The sequence below is a fragment of the Aquila chrysaetos genome, chromosome 8, assembly GCF_900496995.4.
Source record: "Aquila chrysaetos chrysaetos chromosome 8, bAquChr1.4, whole genome shotgun sequence".
NCBI classification, from domain to species: Eukaryota; Metazoa; Chordata; class Aves; order Accipitriformes; family Accipitridae; genus Aquila; species Aquila chrysaetos.
Window position 1 is genome coordinate 20,610,302 of NC_044011.1, and position 24,075 is coordinate 20,634,376.

The 24,075-nt window shown below is 43.8% G+C and overlaps 1 protein-coding gene across 8 annotated transcripts in view; it reads left to right on the top strand.

The window, feature by feature from the left end:
* Window positions 1-7,934: 7,934 nt before the first annotated feature.
* NHSL1 (NHS like 1) overlaps window positions 7,935-24,075 on the top strand; it is a 184,808-nt gene continuing 168,667 nt past the window's right edge. For 3 of the 8 annotated variants that reach the window (XM_030022020.2, XM_030022021.2, XM_030022019.2), the window contains exon 1: window positions 7,948-8,512. In XM_030022020.2, coding sequence (XP_029877880.1) covers window positions 8,155-8,512 — 358 coding nt within the window. In that variant the 5' untranslated portion in view covers window positions 7,948-8,154. Of the gene's footprint in view, window positions 8,513-24,075 lie in introns of all 8 variants that reach the window. The other 5 variants (XM_030022015.2, XM_030022016.2, XM_030022032.2 and 2 more) reach the window with 4 other exon arrangements.

The window sequence follows — 24,075 nt, forward strand, 5'->3', positions numbered from 1 at the left end:
ATTACATAATCACATACTTGGTACCCACAAACTTCTGGGAACATGCAGAAAGCAGTATGTGCTAAAAATCCTAATTCCCTTTTCTTTCTCTAATATCACTCTCAATTTATTTTAAATTTAATAAAAGGTTTTGTTTGTACAAGTTAGAAATTTTAATAGTAATGTTTCTACAACACCAGTAATTCAGATCACTTACACTGTTGTAAAGCAGTGGTACTACCACTGCACGTCATAGAAAATAAAACCAGGCCAGCCGTCACAAGTATTGCTTTGAGTTTCCTAATTTGGAGGTGTATAGATCGTCATACAGTAGTATAGCTAGATAGCCATAAAATAGCTTTTCCCTTACTGTCAGTCTTCCAAATTATTATATTGGAATTTGAAAATATTTTATTAGCAATATGCCAGTCTCTGAGACTGACTGGGTATATAAACAGAAACACTGAGCTTTGCAGCATGAACACATTGGATCTCATCCCAGCCAATCATCATGTAGATGAAATTATGCAGAGGAACATAAACAAGGCAGCCAGAGACCTTTAATGATCTACCACAGTGGGAGATTCTTCTCAAATGAGTGTTTTTAAAAGTCAGCCTAAAGCCAAAAGAATTTTTTCTGGCATCCTGTAAATATCCACAACATGGATAGTATACTAAATATATTTTGGAAATATTTTGTATTTTTTTTTAAATCTGAAAATTTCAAGAAGTATCCAAAACCCCTAAAACAGTGGGGGGGTGAGTTCAGGCAGTGGAGTCTGTTGCAGATTGCTGCACACAGCCCCGCTACAATTTCAGCAGAGACTGGTTCATCCATGGTGGAGATCACAGTGACAAACCATGCTCACTCGCAAGAGAATGGGGAAATCTGCATTGGTTGATAGATGGTTTATCATGCCCCACATTTTTTTCAGTGACCAAAGCCTGTATTTTACTTATGAGGCAGGAGCTGCTGCAACTTATCAAAAATCATTTGTGACTGAGTGGCGTACCATCCATCTGTGTTCATCAGCTGAAACAGGGTGGCATATTTTTTAAAAAGTGTTATAGTTTAAACAAGTACTTTGCTGTAGCTGTAGTGACTGATGGTGGGAAGCTAATACCTAAGGAGAAGTTGAGTTCTGCTTTAGTGACCGGCACAGTCTGCATGTTTGGGAAGCAATTTAAGAGGCTCCTGTCTGTTGGATGTATTGTTTGCCCTGAGTCTTGAGGCATTCATTTGAGAAGATAATCAGCCTTGTTAAAAGAATACAATTTCAAGTCTTGACTGAATTGTTTTCCAAACTGTTTTAGGTTTTTTTGTTACAATATTTAGTTAATGAATCAAAATGTAAACTGGGTAGTTACTTCAAAGGAGACCACATATAACACAATTAGAGAAGACATAAATGTGGTCGGTGTCTTAGATAAAAATTTCATATGGAATTTACAAAAGCTTTCAATACAAACTATTCTCATTAAAGCTAGGGACAGCAACAAAAGACTTTGTTCAGCATTTATGAAACCTCCATATGTTGAGTCTGACTTTCAGCTGGTAATTCCTCCAGCATTTTTTTTTCCAGATGAAGGTTTTCTTTTACAAATGATGACACCCATATTCTTGTCCTACAGTCACTTGCTGTATGCATACCTGTAGCTGTGTAACTCAGTAATAATGAATAATTATACATGACTTAGATTATATTTATATTAGATACAAGGAAAAACTTTTTCACGATAAGGGTGGTGAGACACTGGAACAGGTTGCCCAGGGAAGTTGTGGATGCCTCATCCCTGGAAGTGTTCCAGGTCAGACTGGATGGGGCTTTGAGTGACCTGATCTAGTGAGAGATGTCCCTGCCCATGGCAGGGGGGTTGGACTAGATGATCTTTAAAGGTCCCTTCCAGCCTAAACCATTCTGTGATTCTATGATATTTAGATGGCTGAAGTCCTTGTGAAGTGGAAACCGAAACACTTTATCAATTAGAAGAAGAATGTATCGGAAGTTTTTTTTGCCACAGAGGAAGCAGAAGTGAGGCATGCACTTTGTTAAAAGACACAGAAACGCCTTAACTAAATGAAGAAAATTGGTATGGCAACTGCAGGAGTAGTATTATTGATCCATTGAGGTAATTTCTCAGCAACTTGGTTTCTCTATGGGGAGAGACAGCTTGGGGTTGTTTCCACTTTCCAAGAACTGGAGTCCTAAAGGTGGGTTGTCTCTCAGTCCCACACTGCCATTGTGACTGGCAGTCTTCTCTTTGCACTGTAGTCCACTGAACACAAGGACCAAAAGCCTCTGACGATCACTGTGTGCTTTGAGCTCAGAGGGGGCTGTAATGCTATAGTCATGTTTTCATAGGCTCTATGATCTCTTGCATGTGTTTCTATTGACAGCCTAGATTTTACCCCACTGTTCTGCTCCCTTGAGAATGATCCAACATACTGCTGTGTCTTAAAGTGCTGAGAGCACATTTTCCTGCAATTTCTTCACAACACATCAGCTGCCTCATTTTATGCAGCACAGCTGCAGTGGTTCTACACTGAGGACCATAGATGCTTGCAGACCATGCATCTGTAAGCAGGAATGGAAGGAGGAAAGCAGGGGTGGAAGAGCTCCTCTTTTAGTGGCAAAGAGCTGTTACGCCTGGTTGGTGTGTTGTTGAATCATACCCTTAGGCCATCACAACTACCACTTCCCCCATGGTGTCATTCCTACTGCAGTTAGCTTTGTTCCATTGCACCATTGCTAGCATGGCTTTTATCTAAAGACAACGGTGTAAGGATAGAAAAATGAGAAAGGGTTTGAGAGATTTTAAGCTGGCAGAACACAGTGTGCTAGCTCTTGCACTTGTGTAGATATGCAGAGCTCTGTAGCTCTGAAAAGCTCAAGGACCAGCTAGCAGAACAACCCAAGATCTAAACCACAAGCTGGACAGACTCAAAGAATAAGTTTTAGCTCAATGTTAGGTCAGAGAAAAGAGAGCAGGGACAGAAAAATCACTGGGACTGGTGCAGCAAACCACTAACCTTTAAGATAGTGCTCAAGAAAATACTAAATTCATCTACTGTGAAAGTGTGGATACATCTGCTAAGTATTTTGAATAACAGCGATGAAGGTGTTTGAGTTACACTGCTGCCTTTGTTTAATAGTAAGGAAAATGAGCAAAAATATTACAGAACTAAATAGAAAAGGGAGCTCAGCTCCAGGCTTCAAGCAAGTGCATGACGCAGGGATAAGGCAGAGAAGGTGAGCTTGCGGCTGACAGAAGTTGGAAACAGTGAATATCCAGGGAGACAGGACTTTGTAAGCAACCTGTGTCACAGAAGCACCTGTCATCACCGGAGAAGTTCTGCTATTAGGTCTAAAGAATATCCACAAGATTCTATTTCTGGACAAGGAGGGAGTCTTTTGGGCCATGCTGAGTATGAATTCCAGTACACAAAAATTCCAGTCCCTGGCATCAACAAGCTGGAAGAAAAGTGATGATTGGAAGTTCTGTGGCATCATCAGGCAAAGGTGATCTTCAGTCTAACATAGTGGCGTGTAAATTTAAAAGAAACGCAGCAAACCAGCTATCATTTTTTTCTGTGGTAATTAATTTGATCATTTGATAATATTTATATGAAGCACAAAAAGTATGCAGTCATGAGGGACTGACCACAGAAGAAATGGGCAAAATTCTGGTACCATCTAACTTTTCTGCCTATCTTATGCAAGTTTCTTTGAAAAAGGTTTTCTGTTGAAGACAGAAATGAAATGTATGATGATTAAAAGAGCCCAGTGGCCCAACAAGACTGGGAGCATCCACATAGTTTTGGTTAACCAGGAAAGAATAAAATGTCAGAAAACATCCTTCTCTTGCAGAATTGCCTCTATTTTAAGCCTACACCAAACTTCTACAGCTCAACAGCCGAAGTAACTCAAAAATACAGAAGCTGACACTGTGCCCAGAACATTGAGTTTGCCTTCTCAATTACAAACAAGAGCTCATTAGTGCTGCTCTGGGAGCAATCAAGAAATGCCCTCCTCAATCCCTCCAAGTTGTACTGTTGTTTATTTCTGTGTATCAACTTGGCTGGGCTTTGCTAGCCTACACAGGCATATAGCTTGAATCTGTGGGCTAAGCTACAATGGATGAGCCTGGTGATTCCAGCTGACCACATCTAAACTACCCTTTTGGAACGTAACTACAATTTCAGGAAGAGCTGTCTGGTGTTTCATGGTTGGCCACGTGGCTCTTATACTAATGCTCACCATTTGCTTCTAAGAGCCCAAATGGATTGCAGAAGCAAACCGAGGGAAGAGCAGCATTCATTCTGCAATAGGTGATGAGTAACTCCCACAAGACTTGTCTCCTGTTTCTTGAAATAGAACATGAAAGTTAATTTGGTAATTTAACTTGAGGCTTAAAATGCCGAAGGAAGAAAGCTGCAATTCAGACGTAATGAACTCTCCAGTGAACTTCGAACTTTCATTAAAAATGAAATCAATATTGACTTGAAACATTTAGTAAAGTCTCTACTGTCCTTTTGTCTGTCTTCCTCCTTTGCATCTTGGTTTTCTAGGCTCTGTTCCACTTCTCAGAGGATCTCCCACTCCTGACCGAGGGCATTTGCAGGTGTGAGACCCAGAACGTCAGGTCACAGCTCTGCCAGGCTTAGCTGCACAAGTGACAGCGACTGCTGCCCAGTGAGCTCGCAGACCTCCTTCTCCAGCGGACGCAGCTAAACGGAAAGCAGCCCCTCACTCCCACCACTTGCATACCACAACTGCCACAAACTGCGTTGACGTGAACGTGCAGGGCTGTGAGCCGCAGGGGAGGCTCACCCAAGGGCAGCGGCCTGCCGGACAGCGGGGAGAAGCACCAGGGCCATCCCCGTTCCTTTCCAGCATGATGAATACTTTAAATCTCTGGCTGTGTAAGTATCTAGGCTCCGTTTCCCTTCCTACATCCCTTCCTTTTGCACGGGAAGAAACAAGTTCTGAGACTGTCCTTTACTGGTTTCAGTTAACCGATGTTCACATTTCAGTCACTCAATATTTACGTTTTTTTCACACCTGTTTTTTTTCTGAGTATTCCATATAGTAACAGCCCATTCCAGAAAAAAAGACCCAAGTAAATTAATGAGAAAAAAAGTATTGTTCTGGCATAAACATATGGACTTTGAATGTTTCAAGAACGTCAGTGCATTTAAAATTCAGATTTATTTCTTCACTTGGTTTAACTGTCAGTCCTAAAAAGACCTTATTTTTTATGAGACATTTTTCCCACCAGAAATATTCAAGCTGTCACAGTAGTTCATTTTACAGTTTGCAAACATAGGAACCAGTGAAATAGGTAAAGTAGGCTTCACTGGCAGTGAAATTCCACTCACTCACAGTAGCTGAGGCTCTTTACTGCATTTAAGTGTTGCCTAAAGATTTGATTTCTTGTTATTATTCTCCCTGCGCTCATATCCATTTTAAATACTTTTTCCTGCTTACAGATAAGAACATGCAAGAATATTTGCAATATCAGGATTTGATCTGAATTTTCAGGAAGGATATTAGACTGGTAAATGTATCTTTTTTAAACTACCTATTACTAAAACTTCAAAATAAGAATGAGTAATTTCCAATCAAACAAACATGCTCACGGTCTGATGATATCTGACCCGGCAGATATGCTGCTGTGAGTTCTTTTCAGCTGACACCTGAACCAAGCTCTTCGCTTGTTTTCTTCCTACTGTGTTTTATATTTAAGTCCACCTCATACTTGGTTTCCCGATCATACTCCTATAGTTTAAACAAAACATACAAAGATACACTCCTCTCAATTCAAACATGCCAGCGAACAGTCCATAGTTTTTATCAAACAACTATCCCAAACAAACACATCTAAGAACTAATGAAGACATTATGTCCCAAAACAAAACCAGAAGAATTCAATATGAGAATGACTGCTTTCCATCCTCTGTTAATCAATCCTGACAGCTTCCCCGTCGCAAGACTATTGCTTAGGATTCCTTATGTGCTTAAACCCCTGATTAAACACCATTTAGCCTGTTTGCACCATGTTCTTCTCATCAGTTTCTACAAATATTGCACATATGCACTCAGTGGTACTGCCTGTAACAGAAAATCAGCAGGAGCATTCCAAGTTGCAAAGTTATCCATTGGTAACCTGTTCGGACCGAGGTCTGAAGAAAGGTGGTTTTGCTCTTTATTTTTTTAACACTAGATTGCATTGCTTTTTTCTTTTCTTCCCCCCCCCCCCCCCCCCCCCCCCCCCCGGAAAACTTGAAGATGAAAGACTTTTCTTGATTATTGAACGAGAAGAATTAGTGACTTGCAATTTTTGCATACGAGTGTCACCCCAAATGTGTTTCCTGTAGATCTTAACTCTTGTGCATGCTATTGAGCCTTTGGTTTGTGTTCCACTGTCTGCAGCCTTGCCTCCAAACTCCTCCAGGCACTGAGGAGCTTCCGAAACACTACTGGTGGAATAGTTTTCTTCAGGTTTCCCTTAAGTAACCAAGGCTAAAACTGCATATGAGAATTACTATGATGCAGAATATTTTGTCATAAATTATGTGTCCCCAAGATGCTAACGGAAGGGCAGAGTGCATCTGTCCTTGGATCCTTCCTTCTCCAGCTGATTCCCTTTCTTTCATCACACAGACTCACCAGTGGCAGCTGCAGAGGGAACCGGAGCAGGCTATAGGGCAGGACGGGACCATACAACCACTTTTCCCCAGGGCCCTCTTCCACAAGAGGAGAGGGATTGGGTTCCTCTCTTTATCATATAGCAGGAGCCAGAGCCAGTAGGGCATTGTCCAATTAAAATTAAATAGCAGCTGTTGACAGTTGCTAGTAGACTAAATTGGTTCTGTGGGGAATAGCCCATTAGAGCAGTCGTCTCGATAAGGAGCTCACCGCGTCTTACACGGGCAAAGCGCGGGGGCTTCCCAGGCTCGAACCTGCCTTCGGTCCATACCAGAATTATGTGTTGCGGCACTCGATGTCACGCTGCCCGGTTCAGACTTTGCTTTTCCTACCTCAGCGTCAATCTCTCTTACTAAAAATTAACCACACGCAACAGTTAGAGCTTCGCTCGCACCACCACTCGCGTTTCCCAGGCAGGCTGTTCTTCTTCCCCTGCCTTTGAGCAGCAGCCCCGGCCCGACCTGCGGCGCGGCAGGGAAGGAGGCTGAGGCCAGACCTGCCCCATCGCTCGCTTGGCCCCTTTCGCCGGGCAGGAGGCGGCAGCGGGGCCGGAGGGGGCTGGCGTCCCCCCGGGGAGCCCCGCTGGCCCGGGCCGGCGGCGGCTACCTTGGCTGTTAGCTGGCCGGGAAGGGTGAGGCTCTGGCAGAGGCTCCAGTTCGGGGAGCCACAGGTAGGCGGCGGCCTCTTTTTCTTTTCCCAGGTTCGTGGAGGCTTTTTTAAATTTTTTTTTTTTAATTTTTTTTTTTTCCCCTCCCCTCTCTCCTCCTCTCTTTCCAGCTCTCGCTTTCCGGGTTGGGAGTTTGGTGCGTTCAGAAAAGTGCCTGCAACGGCGCGGGGTTGCCCAGGTGGGGCTGCTCCGGGCTTTTCTCTCCCCTCCTCCTCCTCCGCCTCCCGCCCCCCCCTCCCCTCCCCGCTGGCTGGCTTTCCTCCTTTGTGGCCGCATCCAGGGCGCTTCAGCCCCCCTCCCACGCTTCCTCCCCAATCTCCACTTCGGGGAGAGAAAGCCGCGCTCTTTCCTGTCTCCCGGCCGCAGGGCAGCGCCGCGCCGCCCCGGGCTCTCCCCGCGCCCGCCGTGCCGCGGCGGCGGCCCCGCTCCCCTCCCCGCCGGTCCCGTCCAGTCCCTCCCCCTTTCTCTCCCTCCCTCCCTCCTCCCGGAGCCGCTCCCTCCTCCGGGGGCCGCTCCCGCACATGGGCGCCGCGCGGGGCTCCCCCTCCGCCGAGGCGGTGGCGGCAGTGGCGGCTCCCCCCCGGCCCCGCAGCGCGTAGCGCGGCCGCCTTCCCGCCCCGATTCATTTGTTGTTGTTCTCCCTCCCTCCCTCTCTCCCTCCCTCTCTCTCTGCTCTCTCTGAACTTTTGTCACCGCGGCGCTGCGCGGATGAAGACTTTTTGCGCGGGGGACGCCTAGCTTCGCTCTCCCCCCCCTCCCGCCACCGTGCCCTGCGCTGCCCTCCTTCCCCCGGCCGCGATGCCGTTCCCCCTGCGGACCCTGGAGCCGCTGAAGCTGTGCAGGTTGGAGGAGGCCGGCGGGGACGGCGCGGAGCGGGGCGGCCCGGCGCCGGGGGACCACGCCGGGTCGGCGGAGGGGGGTGGCGGGCGCCGCCGCGGCGCGGTGCCGCTCTTCGGGGCGCTGGAGCAGGTCAGCTCGTACGCGCTGGTGTCGCTGCTGATGCAGCTCTCCGACCTCTCCCGCTGCGCCGGCGACATCTTCGGCGGGATCCTCAGCGAGGCGGACTCCCTCTGCCACCGCAACGCCCGGCTCCAGCGCCGCCTCGGCGCCCTGGAGGGGCTCCTCGCCCGCCTCGACCATCGCAAAGTCAAGATCCGTGAGTGCGACCCTTCCCGCCGCCGCCGGCCCGGGACGGCGGCGGGTGGCGGGGCGGCTCGGGGCGGAGGGGGCGCGGAGGGGGAGTGGGGGACAGGGACCGGGACGGGCCGGGGGGCGCCCACCCGCTGGCGGGGCGGTTTGCGCGGCGGGCTGTGTTTCGTTTAGTTATTTGCTTTAAAAAAAAAAAAAAAAAGGAAAAGCAAGAGGCGAAACTTAAGCATCCCCCTCTCGTCCTTCCCGTGTTCAGGTGGCGGCGGCCGCCCCCGGCCTCCCGCCGCGGCTCCTCCCGGGTTCCCGCCGCTGCCCGCCGGCTGCAGCGCGTCCCCCCTCCCGGTGACCCCGGCCCCGGGCTTCGTCCCGGCGGCTCCGGCGCTGGCTGCTACCCGGGCAGGGAGGTGTCAGCGTGCGGGGCCGGTGGCTGCCGGTGTTTTGCCAGTGCCTCCGTCTGGCAGCGGTCTAATTCACCGGGGAGAGAGAGGGTGTCCGCAGCGAGGGCAGCGGGCTGACCCGGGGGCGGCGGGGAGCCGGCTGGCTGTCAGCACTTCCAGCGCGGGGAGACCTTAGCTGGGAGAGAGGGCGGTCATCCTGAGGGAGGGGGGGAGGGCTGGGTGGGCTTGTTCATGTGTTTCTGCCGGGTTTGCGCTAGAGTTCGGGCCAGCCGGGCTCCTGACAGTTCAGCCCACATGCCCCATTAATTCTTCTGTATGTGCACGGGAAGACCTCAGTAAATAGAAGCCTGCATGTACTTTGCAGCTGGTTTTGTACCCCTCTCGGTTCTCCTGTGCTTCTGTTCTGTGTGCAGAGCTGATCCCAAGTTTGTATTTTCAGCTTCATAAGGAGCGCAAGCGGCAAGATCCAGATTCAGCCTCGGGACTCCCAAGTAGTGGCAGTATGGGGAGGTTCTTCTTAAGTTTCTTTCTGAGCCTGTAAAGTGGCCCTCAGAAGTGACTAATTGTACAGCTGCACAGAGGTATAGGAGAATTTTTTTTCCGAGCTTGGTCCTACTTTGGAGAAAGGATCGCGTAAAAACAGTACCAGCTACACGGCGGAGTTGCGTTTGTGTGTGTCCTAGCTCCCCGCAGACTCAGTGAAAGATGGCTTGCAACATCAGCTTAGCTTTCTCAATGTGTTGGAAACATTCAGGAATCCAAAGAACTGTGTTGCAACTTCTGCGGCAGCTGTATGGGGTATAAGCCCAGCCTAAATAACGATCGCTGCTCGGAGACCACTGGTAGTTTTCTTTTAAATGGGAGTAGAAAGGCTGCTTTGCATATGGCATACTTAGGAACAAAATTGATAAGGAAGGCCTTTCACACATAAGATTCAAAGAGTATGAACCCTGTATGGGTAACTTACCTATTTCATCACATAATTATTCCTTATCTTATACTTCAGTATACGGTTCCTCCAAAGGAGGAAACCATCGCCACCCTTACCACAAGGCTTTTTCTGTGATTTGTAAGTGTTAGGCTGAAGTTTTGTGATAACCCGTTTGGCTTTTTGGGGGCTTTGTAACTGCTTGACAAACTTAAGGAGCTTTTCTTCCTTATCAAGACAGGTAGATCCTTTTCTGCCAATATAGTTATGTTAGTTTGGCATGGCAAGGTGCAGTCAGACTTGAAATGAGAATTATTTATTACTGAGGGTATCTGCAGTATGGTGGTATATTACATTGATGCCCTGACAGGGAGCAGTATTTATTTATCTCTGTTTTAAATAGGGAGCTAATTATGACTGTACACTGATGCAACACATCTAAAGGGAAGGGTGAAATAAGGGTAGTGCTGCACTGTGCAAACCCTGAAATTTTACATGTGTCAGATGTTTAGTTATTGTATTCTCTCTTGGTCATCGTTTTGCACAAGTTCTATATTTACTACTTAATTTTTTCTGTTACAACTCAGGTCTTTGAGCTAAGCCTGTTACTGCTTTTAATTTTATGATCTTTGCTCTTGTCATTGCAATTCCCAAAACTGGACACAGTTCTTATGTTGGCTTTCTCCATTTGGTTTTAAATTCTTTGGTAAGTGGCGTCTCTGCTGTCAAATTTAATTTTGCTACTTAACAGCTGTACTGCTGCTGCTAATATTTACTTTTCAAAGATCTCATTTATTAAAGTCAACAAGAATTAATGATGATTTCTTTCTTATGAAATAGAGACTTTTTGTAAAGGAGGATTATTTTATTTGCCTAACCGTCGCAAGGAATTGATACGTACGCTAAGCATATTGACGTGAAGTTGCACAAAAAGACATGCCGATTCTCTTTTTATGTGCTTTCTACATACTGTAATCTGGCCAAGGAGAACGGGTGGGATGATCAGTTGTAGTTAGCATCATGAACGTCTCTATAATGCAAGCCATCAAGGCTTGTCTGCAAGTTTGCCCCTGTTTCTGGCATTAAAGGGAAATATCTGCAAAACAAAGAGAATGGTTTAATAATGCTGGCTTTGTTTGGGAACAATGACAAGGGGGATTTTCCTTCCCATTTTTGAAGATACAGAAGCTTCATGGAGAAAGCTGTTTGGTGGTGTGGGACTCTAAGAACAGCAAGGATTGTAAACAAATTTAATTGCTTTCCCATTTACTAGATTCTTATTGCTCATAAACCTCTTCTTGTGGGGAAAATACTGTAAACTACTGTATCTCTTGCACACAGGCAGATGCAGCATGACGTTGTATCAGGTGACTGAAGTATTTTGCTCTGGCTTTCAGGATGAGGGGATAGGACGTTGTACAACTGCTTTTCAAATCATGAGTAATTTCTACTTGAATAAATGGCTTTTGTTCTCTTTGTGGGGCCCAGACAATAATTTCCTCTTGGAACCGAAGGTCACAGGGTGACTTCTGTGATCCCACCACGATCTTATATGGGAAGGACCAGAAGAGGACTAGCAAACTTCAAATCTGGGTCACAACCACTTCTTGGGAAGTAGCTGCAGGCTGGCAGCTGGTATAAGCTACGCTACATATGTACCTGGTGCTTGGGAAAGTACTTGGTTTGAAACTGTGAGGGGGTTTTATTTGTGTACTGTCATCATTTTGATGCAAAGTAAAGTTTCCATGTAGTATCCTTCAGATAACAGGGGTCCATTAGTGTTTGTTCCTGGCTGAGCATGGGTGGGGGTGTGAGGGAGGGAGAGCAGGCAGAACAAAGCTCTTTGTCTTCAGTTAGTCATTCTTTACGGTCACGGACTGTACTTGCTTGTCTAGCTGTATGGTGCATCCTTGTGTGCGTGTGATCCATGTGCTCCTAGATACACGTACTGGAGTATTAATAGGTCAGTGTGCCTTGAATGATCTCTGCCGTTTCTCTTCTGTTATATACTCTTTGGTATCCTGTGGTGAATGCATTAGTTCAAGCACATCCATTCATTGCACCCCATGAAAGGAACTTTCTGATGTGGCAAACTGGCTCATGATGTGCTGCACTGCAATAGGTGCTACATCTTTGCAACCCTTATAGGGGGGAAACTTCCTCATCTATCGAGAGTGGCTGGACTTCTGCCATGCCCTTCAACTGGGAGGCCTGCTTTCCAAGGGTTTTGTATTGGTGTGCCACACGCACTCAGAGAGTTTAATTTCATGTCCGCTTCAGGATGTTGAAGGTAGCTTTCAGTTGTATGTGGTCTTAGTCATGGTTGTTTTTTGCAGGGTTTGCCACTGATGTTGGGGTTCACTGGAATAGTTCAGCTCCTCTGGTTTGGTTTGGCTGTCTTAAACTTTCCATTTAGGATGGTAGAGAAGCTTCTCTATGTCCCTCAGCTGAGAAACTTGTGCCTGACTCTATTTCAATACAAGGATATTTTTAAGGCCATTTAGTAAAATGCTTTCCTGACATGTATTTGAGCTTTGCATGATGAGCAGGGTGTTGTGCCATAAGAAGGGACATGAAAATATGATGACACATGTCCCTATGGGGATGTGATGACTGGTTATAACTCATGGTGGTGGGAGGCACTAATGGCTCGAGGTGGTTTATAAAATTCAAGTGTAGTATGCAGTACTCGTGACCTTAGTTTAACTGCACTAGCCAGGTCTAGAGAATTAATTAGATGCAGTACTTCTTTTTAACAGTCTTTCGTCAGGTTTTCATTAAGCGTATGTGCATTGCTGTTTTGTGTGATGTTTTGTTATAGGTTTCCAGCATCCAGCTGCTGTAATATGTTTTACACCATGGAACTTGCCCAACAGCTTTTCATCTTCTAGTAGTGTGCATCTGTAGCTGTGACCTAGCATTAGGTGATGCAGTTTTCATCACTTTCAGTTCTTAAACATCAGGGTGGGTGAGGACAAATGCTTCTTTGAAGTGATCAGAGCTCATCAAAAGGCATATGATGGCAGTAGAGAAATCTTGTGTGAATTACAAGGCCAGCTCTTGGGAAACGCTGTGAGGCCTTAAACAGTCATTGTTTTTATAGGGCGTGAAGAAGGACATTTTTTCCATTAATATTTGTCTTCTACCATCTGCAGATACTTAGGCAAAAATTAATATTGCTGTTCTTTTCTGTGAATCTTAATGGTTCAACAGATTGGAAGGCTGTCCCTTCCATCTTCTGTGCTATTTTTAGTCTTTCTGAAGAGATGTTTTGAGAGAAATGCTGGGAGGTTAACCTAATGACAACTTCTGGTTCAGTTTCTCAAGTAGTAGGATGGGGTTTGGCCAGTTGTACCTCCTATTCTAACAAGAAGAAACTGATCCTGTGGGAGGGAGGAAATGCTACCTCATAATTAGCGTTGTTGTTGTTTAAAATCTTTCAGTGTTTGGTTTTAAAGGCACAGCATAATCATTTGATGTTCATGCAGAACGTGTATACATATGTATGTATTTTTTTTCAAGTTTAAGCACATTAATGCAAGAGAGCTGGGGGGGATGGGGAGTATTGGCTTTCTATTTGTCTGCATGATGGAAGGACAATCCAGTTTACACTTCATCTCCTGCTATTTTGTTTAGTAAGTATTTTCCACTCTTTGTGTGCAAGGCAGTACTGGAGCACATTTCCTGCTTTAGCCGAACAGGAAGCTTTATTCAGCTTATTCCTAGGGAAACCCCTCCTCCATCCCTAGCCACCAAAAGTGAGCATTATTCAAGACAGTATCAGCAGTAGGCAGGAGATGGACAGGCAGGCTGACTTGCTGGGCTCTCTATAGCTTCTGGTGTAGGGATAGAGTGTACGAGATACTTGTCATCTTACGATAACAAGAAGAAACCTTCTTTAGAAGAAGGTTTAGGAAGAAAACCCAAAACCAAACCAAACACACATCCTCCCAAAAGAAAAAAAAAAAAACCAACACCACACCACAACCAAAAACCCCAAACCAACCACCAAAACCATGGTGTGCTGTTGAGGAAGCTTTGGTGAGAAAGGACTGACTTTCAGGTGAAAAATTCTGTTCTAACACTATGTGGGAGCTACAGTACAGCTACGATACTCTGCAGATGCTTGAGGTGACTGTGCACTATGGTACTTTTCCTCTCTCTGTTGCTGTGTAATATGAAGATAGAGCAGCAAAGTTCAAACCATGTTAAACAGTTAATTGCTAAGTTCCCCTTGCAGGCGGGTGGGTGGGGGGGGAGAAATTTTCTTTTACCCTGTTGTAATTATTCAGATTGGTGCTCAGAAGCAATATAACTCTTGTTTTATTTAGCTAGTGCAAGACTAATTATCCGTGGAAATTCAACCTGATCCAAAGGAGATTTCGTTTGAAATAAGCAGGAAGAAAGTCTGAGTTAGAAAAAGATTTCCCATGGGGACAGTGGGCCAAGTCGCTGTCCTGCTGAGTGGCAAAGCTCCAGCTGAATTCAGTTTGATGAGGGTTTGGCTTGCTGTTTTGAAAACAGTTGACACTCTTTGGCTGAAATGTAGAGCTGCTTTGTACATTCCTCAGAACCTATTATATACCACCTATGAACATTTATTTCCGTAGATCTTATGATTGGCTTGAGCACTCAGGAAAATGGTGTTTAGGAGAGGTAGTTAATGAATTAAACATACTTGTATTTAGTTGTTTTTAATTAGGATCTATCTTGAAGGTTCCTAGATATTTTAGGATACAATAAAATGTCTTCAGAAGTTTCTCTTCCTATTAGTATTGGCAGAGTCTCAGCTTGGTTGAGTGTGAGCTAGTAATCTTGGTCTTGTGGGCTTCTCTCCTAAGCTGCTAATATGAAGTTCCTGCAGAAGAGGCATTTTTGGGGTGAACCTATTAACAAACATAAAACAACACAGTGGAAAACCACTGAAATTCCTCAAAACCTCTGTCCTGGAATTTAAACCAGCCTCTAATCAGTGGAGAGTCAGATGAGGCTTTCAAGGGGGATGGGGAGCAGATTATCCCACATGCGCTTAGTGATTCCTGCACCTTCCTCTGAAGCTTTTGGTGCCGGCTGCCATCAGCCACGGGATACTGTGCTTAACGTTGCCAAGGCCAGATTCACTATGGTAATTCCTGGCCTTTTTCCCTATTTCTGGGTGAAGGAGGGGCGATTTCCCTTTCCTCATCTTTCTTTTTTTTTTTTTCCCCTGCATGTTCAAATAAATGATACAATGAGTGAGGGCATGTGCTTTGGTTCCTGTTGTGAGGAGCATTAGTGCAGCACAAACAGAAAGGGAGATTGAGAAATAGAAGGAATTAAAAAATGCGCATCGAAGGCTTGGCAATTATGCAAAGTCCTGGTTTCTTTTGTAGTTGTAAACTAGCTATCAGCAGGCGAGATCAAAGCTGTCCACCCTAACAGTTAACAAGATCAATTAAACATGGTAATTAAATGTTGTTCTTGGCTGTAGGTTGGGTAGGAAACCTGCTGGTTGGATGGCAATCTCCAGAGAGCTTGGATGACACGCCACTTAAGAGACTCGAAAAAATACATTTCTACCTGTGGGTTAAGCACAGATTAATGTGGGTGGACTTTGCAAGTTGTTTGTATTTATATTGTACCGTGTTTTAGTTGCGCAGGGCTTCTTCTGACTTCAGGCTGTCGTGTTTTGTTTTTTTGTCACTTGTGAATTATGGTGTTTTAAGTTAGGTTTTATTTATTTATTTATTGGCCTCTTGTCCTTTAATCAGCATTGTGCATATGAGATTTCATTGCCCTTTGAGAATTCTGAGTAGTTAGAATATGAATGTTTAAGGTCCTGCTGAATGTGGTTGAGGTTACGTCACTGTTCAGTCTGGAGGCAGGGTAGCTATGCCTGCAGAGAGAGGCAGTGCCGAGGGATTGCTTTGCCATAACTCCTCTTGGTAATTTCCCCGTTGGAGCCACTGGTCTACACGCTTTTTAGGTTAAGGCCTGATTTTTTTATTTATTTTTTTTTTCCTTCCTCTTCTTTTCTCTTCCTTTTCTTTAGTAGTTTAGGCTCCCCACCCCAGGTGTGCTCTGAGCTGCCCCTCCATCTCCCGTCCTGCCCGCTCTGAGGTGTGACCATTTCAATGTCCGCTCTGCACCTCGCCACCCATATCGTGCCTGATAAAACTGGCCTGGGGCATCTCCCCTTCCTCAAATAACAGCACTCTCTGCGTGCCTGAGAGTTGGCAGGATTTGGGAGGAAGGAGATGAGGGGGTGGGGGGCAGAGACAGGAAAGGGTGAAATGTGATGGAGCTTCTGGCTTTCTCACGACAACCCCTTCTCACCCCTCCATTTGATAGCCATTGGTGTTAGCCCCAGTGTAAGGCCTTCCCAGCTGGGGTTGCGGCACAGTGGATAGCACCGTAGTAATAGTCTAAATCCTGTCCGACTACGTCTCTTTGTTCATTTCTAATGCTTCCCTTCCAAACACAGAGATGTCTATTGCTCTGCTATAGGAGTATAAATCAGGAGCAAAACCATTTGCACCATTATGGTGGTGGAAGTGAGAGTATCCAGATATCACTTGAAATAAAAAAACCTCAAAGAAATTCACTGTAATATGTACCTGTGGTTGAGTTCTTATAACTTTGGAATTTAAAGGACATTTTAATGTTTCAGTAGGTTTAATTTCCTTAATCTATATGTGAGCGGCAGCTCTGTTTTAATCTGAAATTTAACATCTTGACAGCCAGTAGATCTGTTAAGTTAGTTGATTGGATATTCCTTTTACTGTAATCAGGCTGTAGGCTAACAAAGCAAATTTTGATTAATCTAAGATAGTAATTTTTTAATTAACTTAGCTCCAGTTTTTCAGAGATTAGGACTATAACAGATGCCTCTTAAAGTAAATTGGAACTATGGATGCTAGGTGAAGAATTGAGCCACTTAATTTTTCTACTAGCAATAAATACTAACATAAATTGTAGTGGAAAAATGATAAAGTAGAAATTTCAAGTATATTGAGTAATAGTGACACTGGTGGTTTTTTTTGTTCTTTATTTTATTTTTTCTGGTTGAATGGCCAAGTGGCAAATGAAAACAAGAGACTGCTCCAGAATATTTTAAATGGTAACATATTGTACTTGAATGCTCTTCTGTCTCCTTGCTCCTCCCAGTTTTTTTCCTTTTTAGTACCAAAATGCTGGCTACAGAAGAGCTCTCATGAACTTTTAAGTGGTGGGATAAATATTGCCACTGGCTTACATATATTCTTCTGTGTCTGGTTGTTACATTGGTAAGCTTTCTCAACAGCTTGGGTTTGAGTAAGAAAGCAAGCTTAGTCCTTCTCCTGGCAAACGGACATCTGTCTTCTGTTTTCTACTTTGGCGAGTTTTGGCTTTTGGCAACAGATGGAGTTTGCTTACGGGAAGCTCAGCAGGACCTGAGAGGGGTGGTTTGTGGGTTATCTCTAGTGGCACCTTTTGTTCTGTTGTACGGGAGGAAAGAGCTCCCAAGTGAGTGGTGCTGGCTTTCCCTTCCTATTCAGTATCTAGTTCATGCTGAGTAACTGAATCTGCTTGAGTGGCTTGAAAAACCAAGTGGTGTTTGGCTAATGCAGTATCTTTAAATGTTGAAAAGAAAACCTCAAAATGTTGTTAGCCACGTTGTCCTTAGCGGTGCTTAAAACATTTTGAATTGGAAAAAAGAAGCCAACTACCAGGAAATGGGAACAAGCTCTTACAAAACTTACGTAAAACATTCCCTTTTTTGTTAGCTGTGGTACTTGATTTTCAGTTTAGAAGAAAGATAGCGCAAGCAAAGCTTGATTTATGACACAGCAAGATCCACCCACCACCCCATTTGTTCTGGACATGAAGCAAATAAAATCCTTTTTTTCTCAAATTTTGAATGATTTTTTTCCCCCTCCAAGATACATAGTAGACACTGAAAATGTTTCTTTGCAGAAGTCCAAGAATCCAAGAATTTCTGGAAATAATAATTCTGTAAGATTGAGATATATGTTAATGTGTATATGAACAATAATGCAATGAAGTATATGGTTATAGTCGCCTTTATACTATTTTGATTTGTAGTGTTGGAAAGATGGAGGCCCTATTCTGTGAACTTCAAATATGAGGAAGAACTTAATAAATTTGTTCTACATGTGTTATGAGGGAGAATGAAAATACTGTAATATTCATAATATGCCTTGGTGTGTTAGTTTAGATGCAGTTTTCTAAAACTTGTTCATTAAACTATTTCTGTGTTCTATTAAAATGAAGGTAGGTAGTTACTGCATGGTTCCTCCTGCTAGCTTTTTTTTTACTAGCATGTGTATGTGATAGAAGATCAAGAGTATTATAAGGTATAAACATATTTATCACAAAAAGTCAGTTTGCACAGGTGAATGCATGCCGTGGGGAACGGGTAGGGTAAGAAATAAAAGGGCAATAACGGGGGAACAGAAAGGTTTTGTACCAGTCGTGTTTGGGAGCTTGATGGGAGCCAAGATATGGGAAACTGGTATAGCAACTGATCTCCACGGGGCCAACACCCTTCCCCGTATCTCTGGCTGCTGCCCTCGCAGTGGGGAGCATGTACAGTCCTGTTGGGCAGGCTGGGACAGCCCGAGCCCTGCGGGGAGCAGTCCCGCGGAGAGGGGGGGCCCCGACCTTGTCAGGCTGCAGCTGGGCTCAGCCCCGGTTGTGCAACGTGTGCCGAAGTGGCTCTGCCTCCGCGCTTGCTGAAATCCTGGGTAGCGTCGTGTAGGCTTTACCTCGTCCTGGGGAGGCAAGCATGATCTTAACGAGGGTGGTTTAAGTGTAAATAGATTACTACAGTTGATTTTGAAATTATAGTCGCAGTTATAATTATATAATAATTATAAAATACACGGAGTTGTAATCTATAATCATGATCTTTACCTTCAGGAAAGATAGGAAAGCTGGAGAAAATGAGGTGAGTGTGAGCCAGTTCACTTGCCCTGCCTGGTCTTGGCGGTCGGTGGTAGGACAGGGCTGCCCTTCAGCAAGAAGTCCCCTGCACGGCTGTGCTTGCATATCCTGAAGGAAGGTGGAACTGCAGTGTTGGCCTACTTGCAATCACAGATTTCCTTAAAACATTAGAAAGCACTTGTTAAGCGCAGCCACAATACAGATTTAACTGTGAGCATAAGGCTCTTTGCCCCGAGAGAGTCTAGTCTCAACACATACAAGTCAAGCTAGAAGATGGCAATTTAGTTAAGTGTGGTTTAAAAAGGTCTGTGTTGAAGAACCCAAGGTTTCATAATAGTTATGGGCCTTCTTGAGGTCTGGAGGAAGAACAGGTAATTAGAAATCCACGGAGTGTTTGCCTGAGGTGAAGAATAGCACAAAAACATACAGCTCTTGGTGATTTTTAGTTTGTTATGTCACAAAAGCCTCTGTTTGTTCTGTATCTGTTAAACAGACATTGTGTCTACTTGATGGGAACGAAGACCAAAACTATCTGCAGTACTTATTATCTTGCCGGCTCCCACTCGTTGCTGAGTTTGGCTTGAATTCTGTAATTCGTGATGTCCCCTCTAAAGAGCGTGGTATGTAACATGGGAGGGAGCACTCTGCAAGGCATGTTGTTTTGACCCTGTTGCTCTAACAGAGCATGTTTTCCTCTCCCACTGCTTTTCCCGACACACAAAATACAGTCGCTTTTTCCTCACGAATCACTTTGTTACTGTTAGTAACCTTTCTGACAAATTGTGAAACTTGCTGCAGCCTGGAAGTAGTTAGAGCTTGTGAACAGTAGGATGAAGAGTTGGTAATTTTAGCATTGTACATAGAGATAATGTGCTGCAGGTTAACACATCAAATATTTAAATGATTTAAATGCATTGTGTAGTGCAACTGGTAGAAAAACTAATTAGGTCACGATAGACAAAAGGTTGTCTTCGTTTGAGCTCCTGTCAGCTTGGCATGTTTGTGCTCCGTTGGTTTTATCACTAGTTATGTCTATGCACATATGGTATTTCTAATTTAGATTATTATTAGTGGCTTATATAAATAAAATATGAATAAACTTAATCCTGAAGGCAAATGAAAGCATGGGTATATTTCTAGTAGAAGTTTGAACTTACTAGGGAGAACCCCAGAATATCTCAGCATTTAACAGAAATAGCAAATTGGAAAAATGATGGACTGACAAAAGGCAGACACCACCAAATAGCAGGCTTTGTTATGAACTCTGTAAGTAAATGCTGAAGTGACCAGAGTCTTTCTCACCGCTCAGCCTGAAAGTCCTGCGTGATCTCGGTTGACGCTAGGGCATAGTTTCCACTTACAGGGTGTTATAAAAGGTACTTGAACTATGTGCTGTTTGCTGCAGTACCTTTTTTGATTTCTCCCTGCACCTCGGTGACGGCTGTTGAAGCTGTGACTGTGTGAGTTTGAATGGAATGAAACTTTTCAAGGAAAATTTCTTGAGGCTGCTTGAGCAGTCACCAAAGATCGTGTATTGAGAGCTTTGCAACTGAAAGGGTAGATGCTCTTTTCGTGGTCCTTGAAATCACAGAATCCCGGCCATGGAACAGCACCTCTGGAGATCATAGAATCATAGAATAGTTTGGGTTGGAAGGGACCTTTAAAGGTCATTTAGTCCAACCCCCCTGCAATGAGTAGAGACATCTTCAACTAGATCACGTTGCTCAGAGCCCCGTCCAGCCTGACCTTGAATGTTTCCTGGGATGGGGCACCTACCGCCTCTCTGGGCAACCTGTGCCAGTGGTTCACCTCCCTCACTGTAAAAAATTTCTTCCCTATATCTTGTCTAAATCTACCCTCTTTTAGTTTAAAACAATTACCCCTTGTCCTATCACAACAGGGCCTACTAAAGTCTGTCCCCATCTTTCTTATAAGCCCCAACCTGTACTGATACCGAGCGTTGCCCCAACCCATGTGCAGGACTTTGCACTTGGCCTTGTTGAACCTCATGAGGTTCACATGAGCCTACTTCTTGAGTTTGTCCAGGTCCCTCTGGATGGCATCTCATCCATCAGGCGTGTCAACTGCACCACTCAGCTTGGTGTCATCCGCAGATTTGCTGAGGGTGCACTTGATCCCACTGTTGGTGTCATTGATGAAGATATTAAACAGTACTGGTCCCAATACTGACCCCTGAGGGACACCACTTGTCACTGATCTCCATCTGGATGTTGAGCTGTTGACCACTACCCTTTGGATGCGACCACCTAATCCAACTCCCTAGTCAGAGTAGGCTCGGCTTGAGCAGGGTGCCGAGGGCGGTGTCCAGTTGGGTTTTGAATGTCTTGAAGGATGGAGCATCCACAACCTGCCTGGGCAACCCGTGCCAGTGTTTGACTGCCCTAGTAGTAAAAAAGTTTTTCCTTATGTTTAAATGGCATTCTTGTATTTCAGTTTGCGCTCCTTGCCTCTTGTCAAAGCATTATAAGCAGGACCACTAATATACTTTTCTTACTGGAAGGTTGTCCAAGAGGGGTGCTAATTTGCACCCAAGATGGACAACGTGATCAAGAGAGCTGGGGTACTCTATGGCCTTAAGTAAATGTCGTAGCACATTTATCTCAAAAAAGATGGGTAAGGGAAGATGTTAGTTAATCAAGTAACAAAGCCGGCAGCCAAAAATCACATTTTTTTAATTATAATTTTTAAAAAAATATTATTTATTTTCATTTATAGTTATTTACTTGAGGGCTTCTGACCTTGCAGGGCTTCTTTGGAAGAGCTTTAATACTCTCAATAAAAATACCTACTGCTTCTGTTGAGAGGCAAGATAATAAACTTGATCTCAGAAAGATGGAAATTATCTCCAGTGGAGATAGCGGAAACTTTCCAGTGTGTCACCTTACAGATACTGTCGGCAATGTCTCTTAAAGAGTGAAAAGCATTCAGTGTTTGCAGGAGGAGTCCTGAACAACCCTTCCGCATGCTTAAGAATTTCAGCAGCAGCTTTTTTTTGAAATTCTGACAAAGATTCTTGGCTAGGTTTTTGGAAACTGTCTAGGAACTAGGTTACAGTGCCCCTTTTTTTTTTTTTTTTTTTTTGCTTGTCGATGGGAGCTTTATTAAGCAGGTTAGAAAAGATACCATATCGTTCTGTTCTTCATCTTACTTGGGGCAAGCAAGTGAACTCCGATGAGAATTACGGGAAACACCTTCTTCATCATCCACAGCAGCAGTTGATCAAATAAAGTAGTCCCTCGGTATCCTGTGTTGCTGCTAATTACACACATTTTCCAATCCTTCCCCTAAGTAAGCACCCCTTTAGGCCGAGTTAAGTGCCAGGACTTTGTACGCGTGATGGTGCTTTAAATGAACTTGTGATTTAAGGGCTAAATAAAAGCTATTGGAGAGAAATAACTTATTTTAAAATGTTTTTGTTAGACTGCAGGATTATCTGGTATTTTACCTAACCTATTACTCAGACACACGGATGGCAAACTATTATTATACGTTCATTTTTTTTTTTTTCCAATGAAAGTTCATAAACTCTCGTTAAAGTGTCCAAATTCACATGGAGGAAGCCAAACTGGCATTTGATAAAGCTATATTTAAAGCTCTTGGCAGGACTTTTCCCATATGAAAGATGTTATATGTAAGCTCTTGTAATAAAACTTTTTTGAGATGACAATTCTAAGGACTACCAGATCATCCTAAAATTAAGAGATTTAGATACTAGATCACAGTTTTGTGTCAGAGTTCTCTTGTCTTACACCATCTTTGTATTGTACATGTAAATTGATTTTTGTTACAGCACCTCTGGGAAATATCCACTGGATAAGCTTGTAATCTCAGGTATTTGGCACCTCTGTTGATTTCTGCTGTGGAACCTTGCAAAAATGGGGTTCACTGAAAAGTCTGGTCTTAAGTATTTGAGCATAATGAATGTTATGTTTTTTTTTGTTTTGTTTTGTTTTTTCCCCCTATTGTGTTTCTAAGGAGAATAGTTATAGCCTGTGGAATACATCCTGTTTTCTCTGCTGCAATGAAACCCTTGCTTTTTATTCATAATACCTACTATTTTTCTTCTTTGTTAAGGCTGCCCACATCTGACCCAGGACTTCTTAAAGCCAAAGGCTAAGAGAGATGTGTTCCTTTGTTTTTTACCAGAGAGGAAAAGGTTGGGGTTTTTTTAAACCAGTTAGTTTTCCCTGTGGTGTTTTCAATCAAACCTTGTGCATGTGTGTCTCAAAAAAAAAAAAAAAAAAAACAAAAAAAAAACAAACTCAAACCCCAAACCAATCAAAACCAACCCCAAACAAAAAACCAACCCCCAAAACCCCCAACAAAAATAAAAAAAACCCAAACAAAAAAGCCCCCAGCAGGTAAAAACAACTGATTGACTTTGTCCAAATGGTAAGAAAACCAAAGAAGTAAAGGCATTATATCCTAAATGTATATATTCTGATTTTGTTTTTCTGATCTGTATCATTAGTAGTTTAGATTAAGGACCTAAACAGCAGTCATTTTAAAGTTGATTATATTCCTTGATATACATTTTTATATAAGTAGATTGTGTAGCTAAAATTACTTTTTGCCTGTTTCTTGTTTGCGTTTAAGGTCAAGAAGACATGGAGGGGTGAAAGTCTGGGTTGACTTACGATTTGCATTTTCCAACATCAGTTTTGACCTTGAGTTGCTACGTATGAACTTGGAACAAAAGAGCTTTATAGAAGTGGTTGATGGATGGATTGTAATATTGAAGTTTCCCTCCCCCATGCTCACATCCTCAGAGCTCAGTCTGTCATTAGGCTGAAGCACTGTCTTCGTAGAGAAGAGCCTGCTTGCTTCAGGAGTTAAAAATGCCGAGGCTGGTTCTTTGGGAGTGTGTTTATAGTAGTGAAGATGTAGGAGAGAGAGAAAAAGTGAAAAGTGTGTAGGTAAGTTTTGGGTTTTTTCTTTTTTTCTTTTGGGGGGAGGGTATCTCCTAATGTTTCCTAATTAGGTAGCTGTTTTAGGTCAACATTTTGCCTATCTATTGCATAGGAAATGCTGTTACATTCTGCTTATCTCCTCTCTGCGAACAGCTTGCTTTGTGTATGGATTGTGGTACCTTTTTTTAAATTACTTTTTTATATAAAAAAAGTCTTTTGGAATCCTATCACCTTCCAGCTTTTCCCCCATTTATTTCAGTAGCTCTAGCTATTGCAGGTTCGTGTTTTGGCAAATTTGCTGAGATTACCCCTCATTCTTCTTCAATGAAATGCTATAAAAACAGAGAGGGGGTTGTTTTGGGAGGAGAGGGAAGTACCAGCAGTGGAA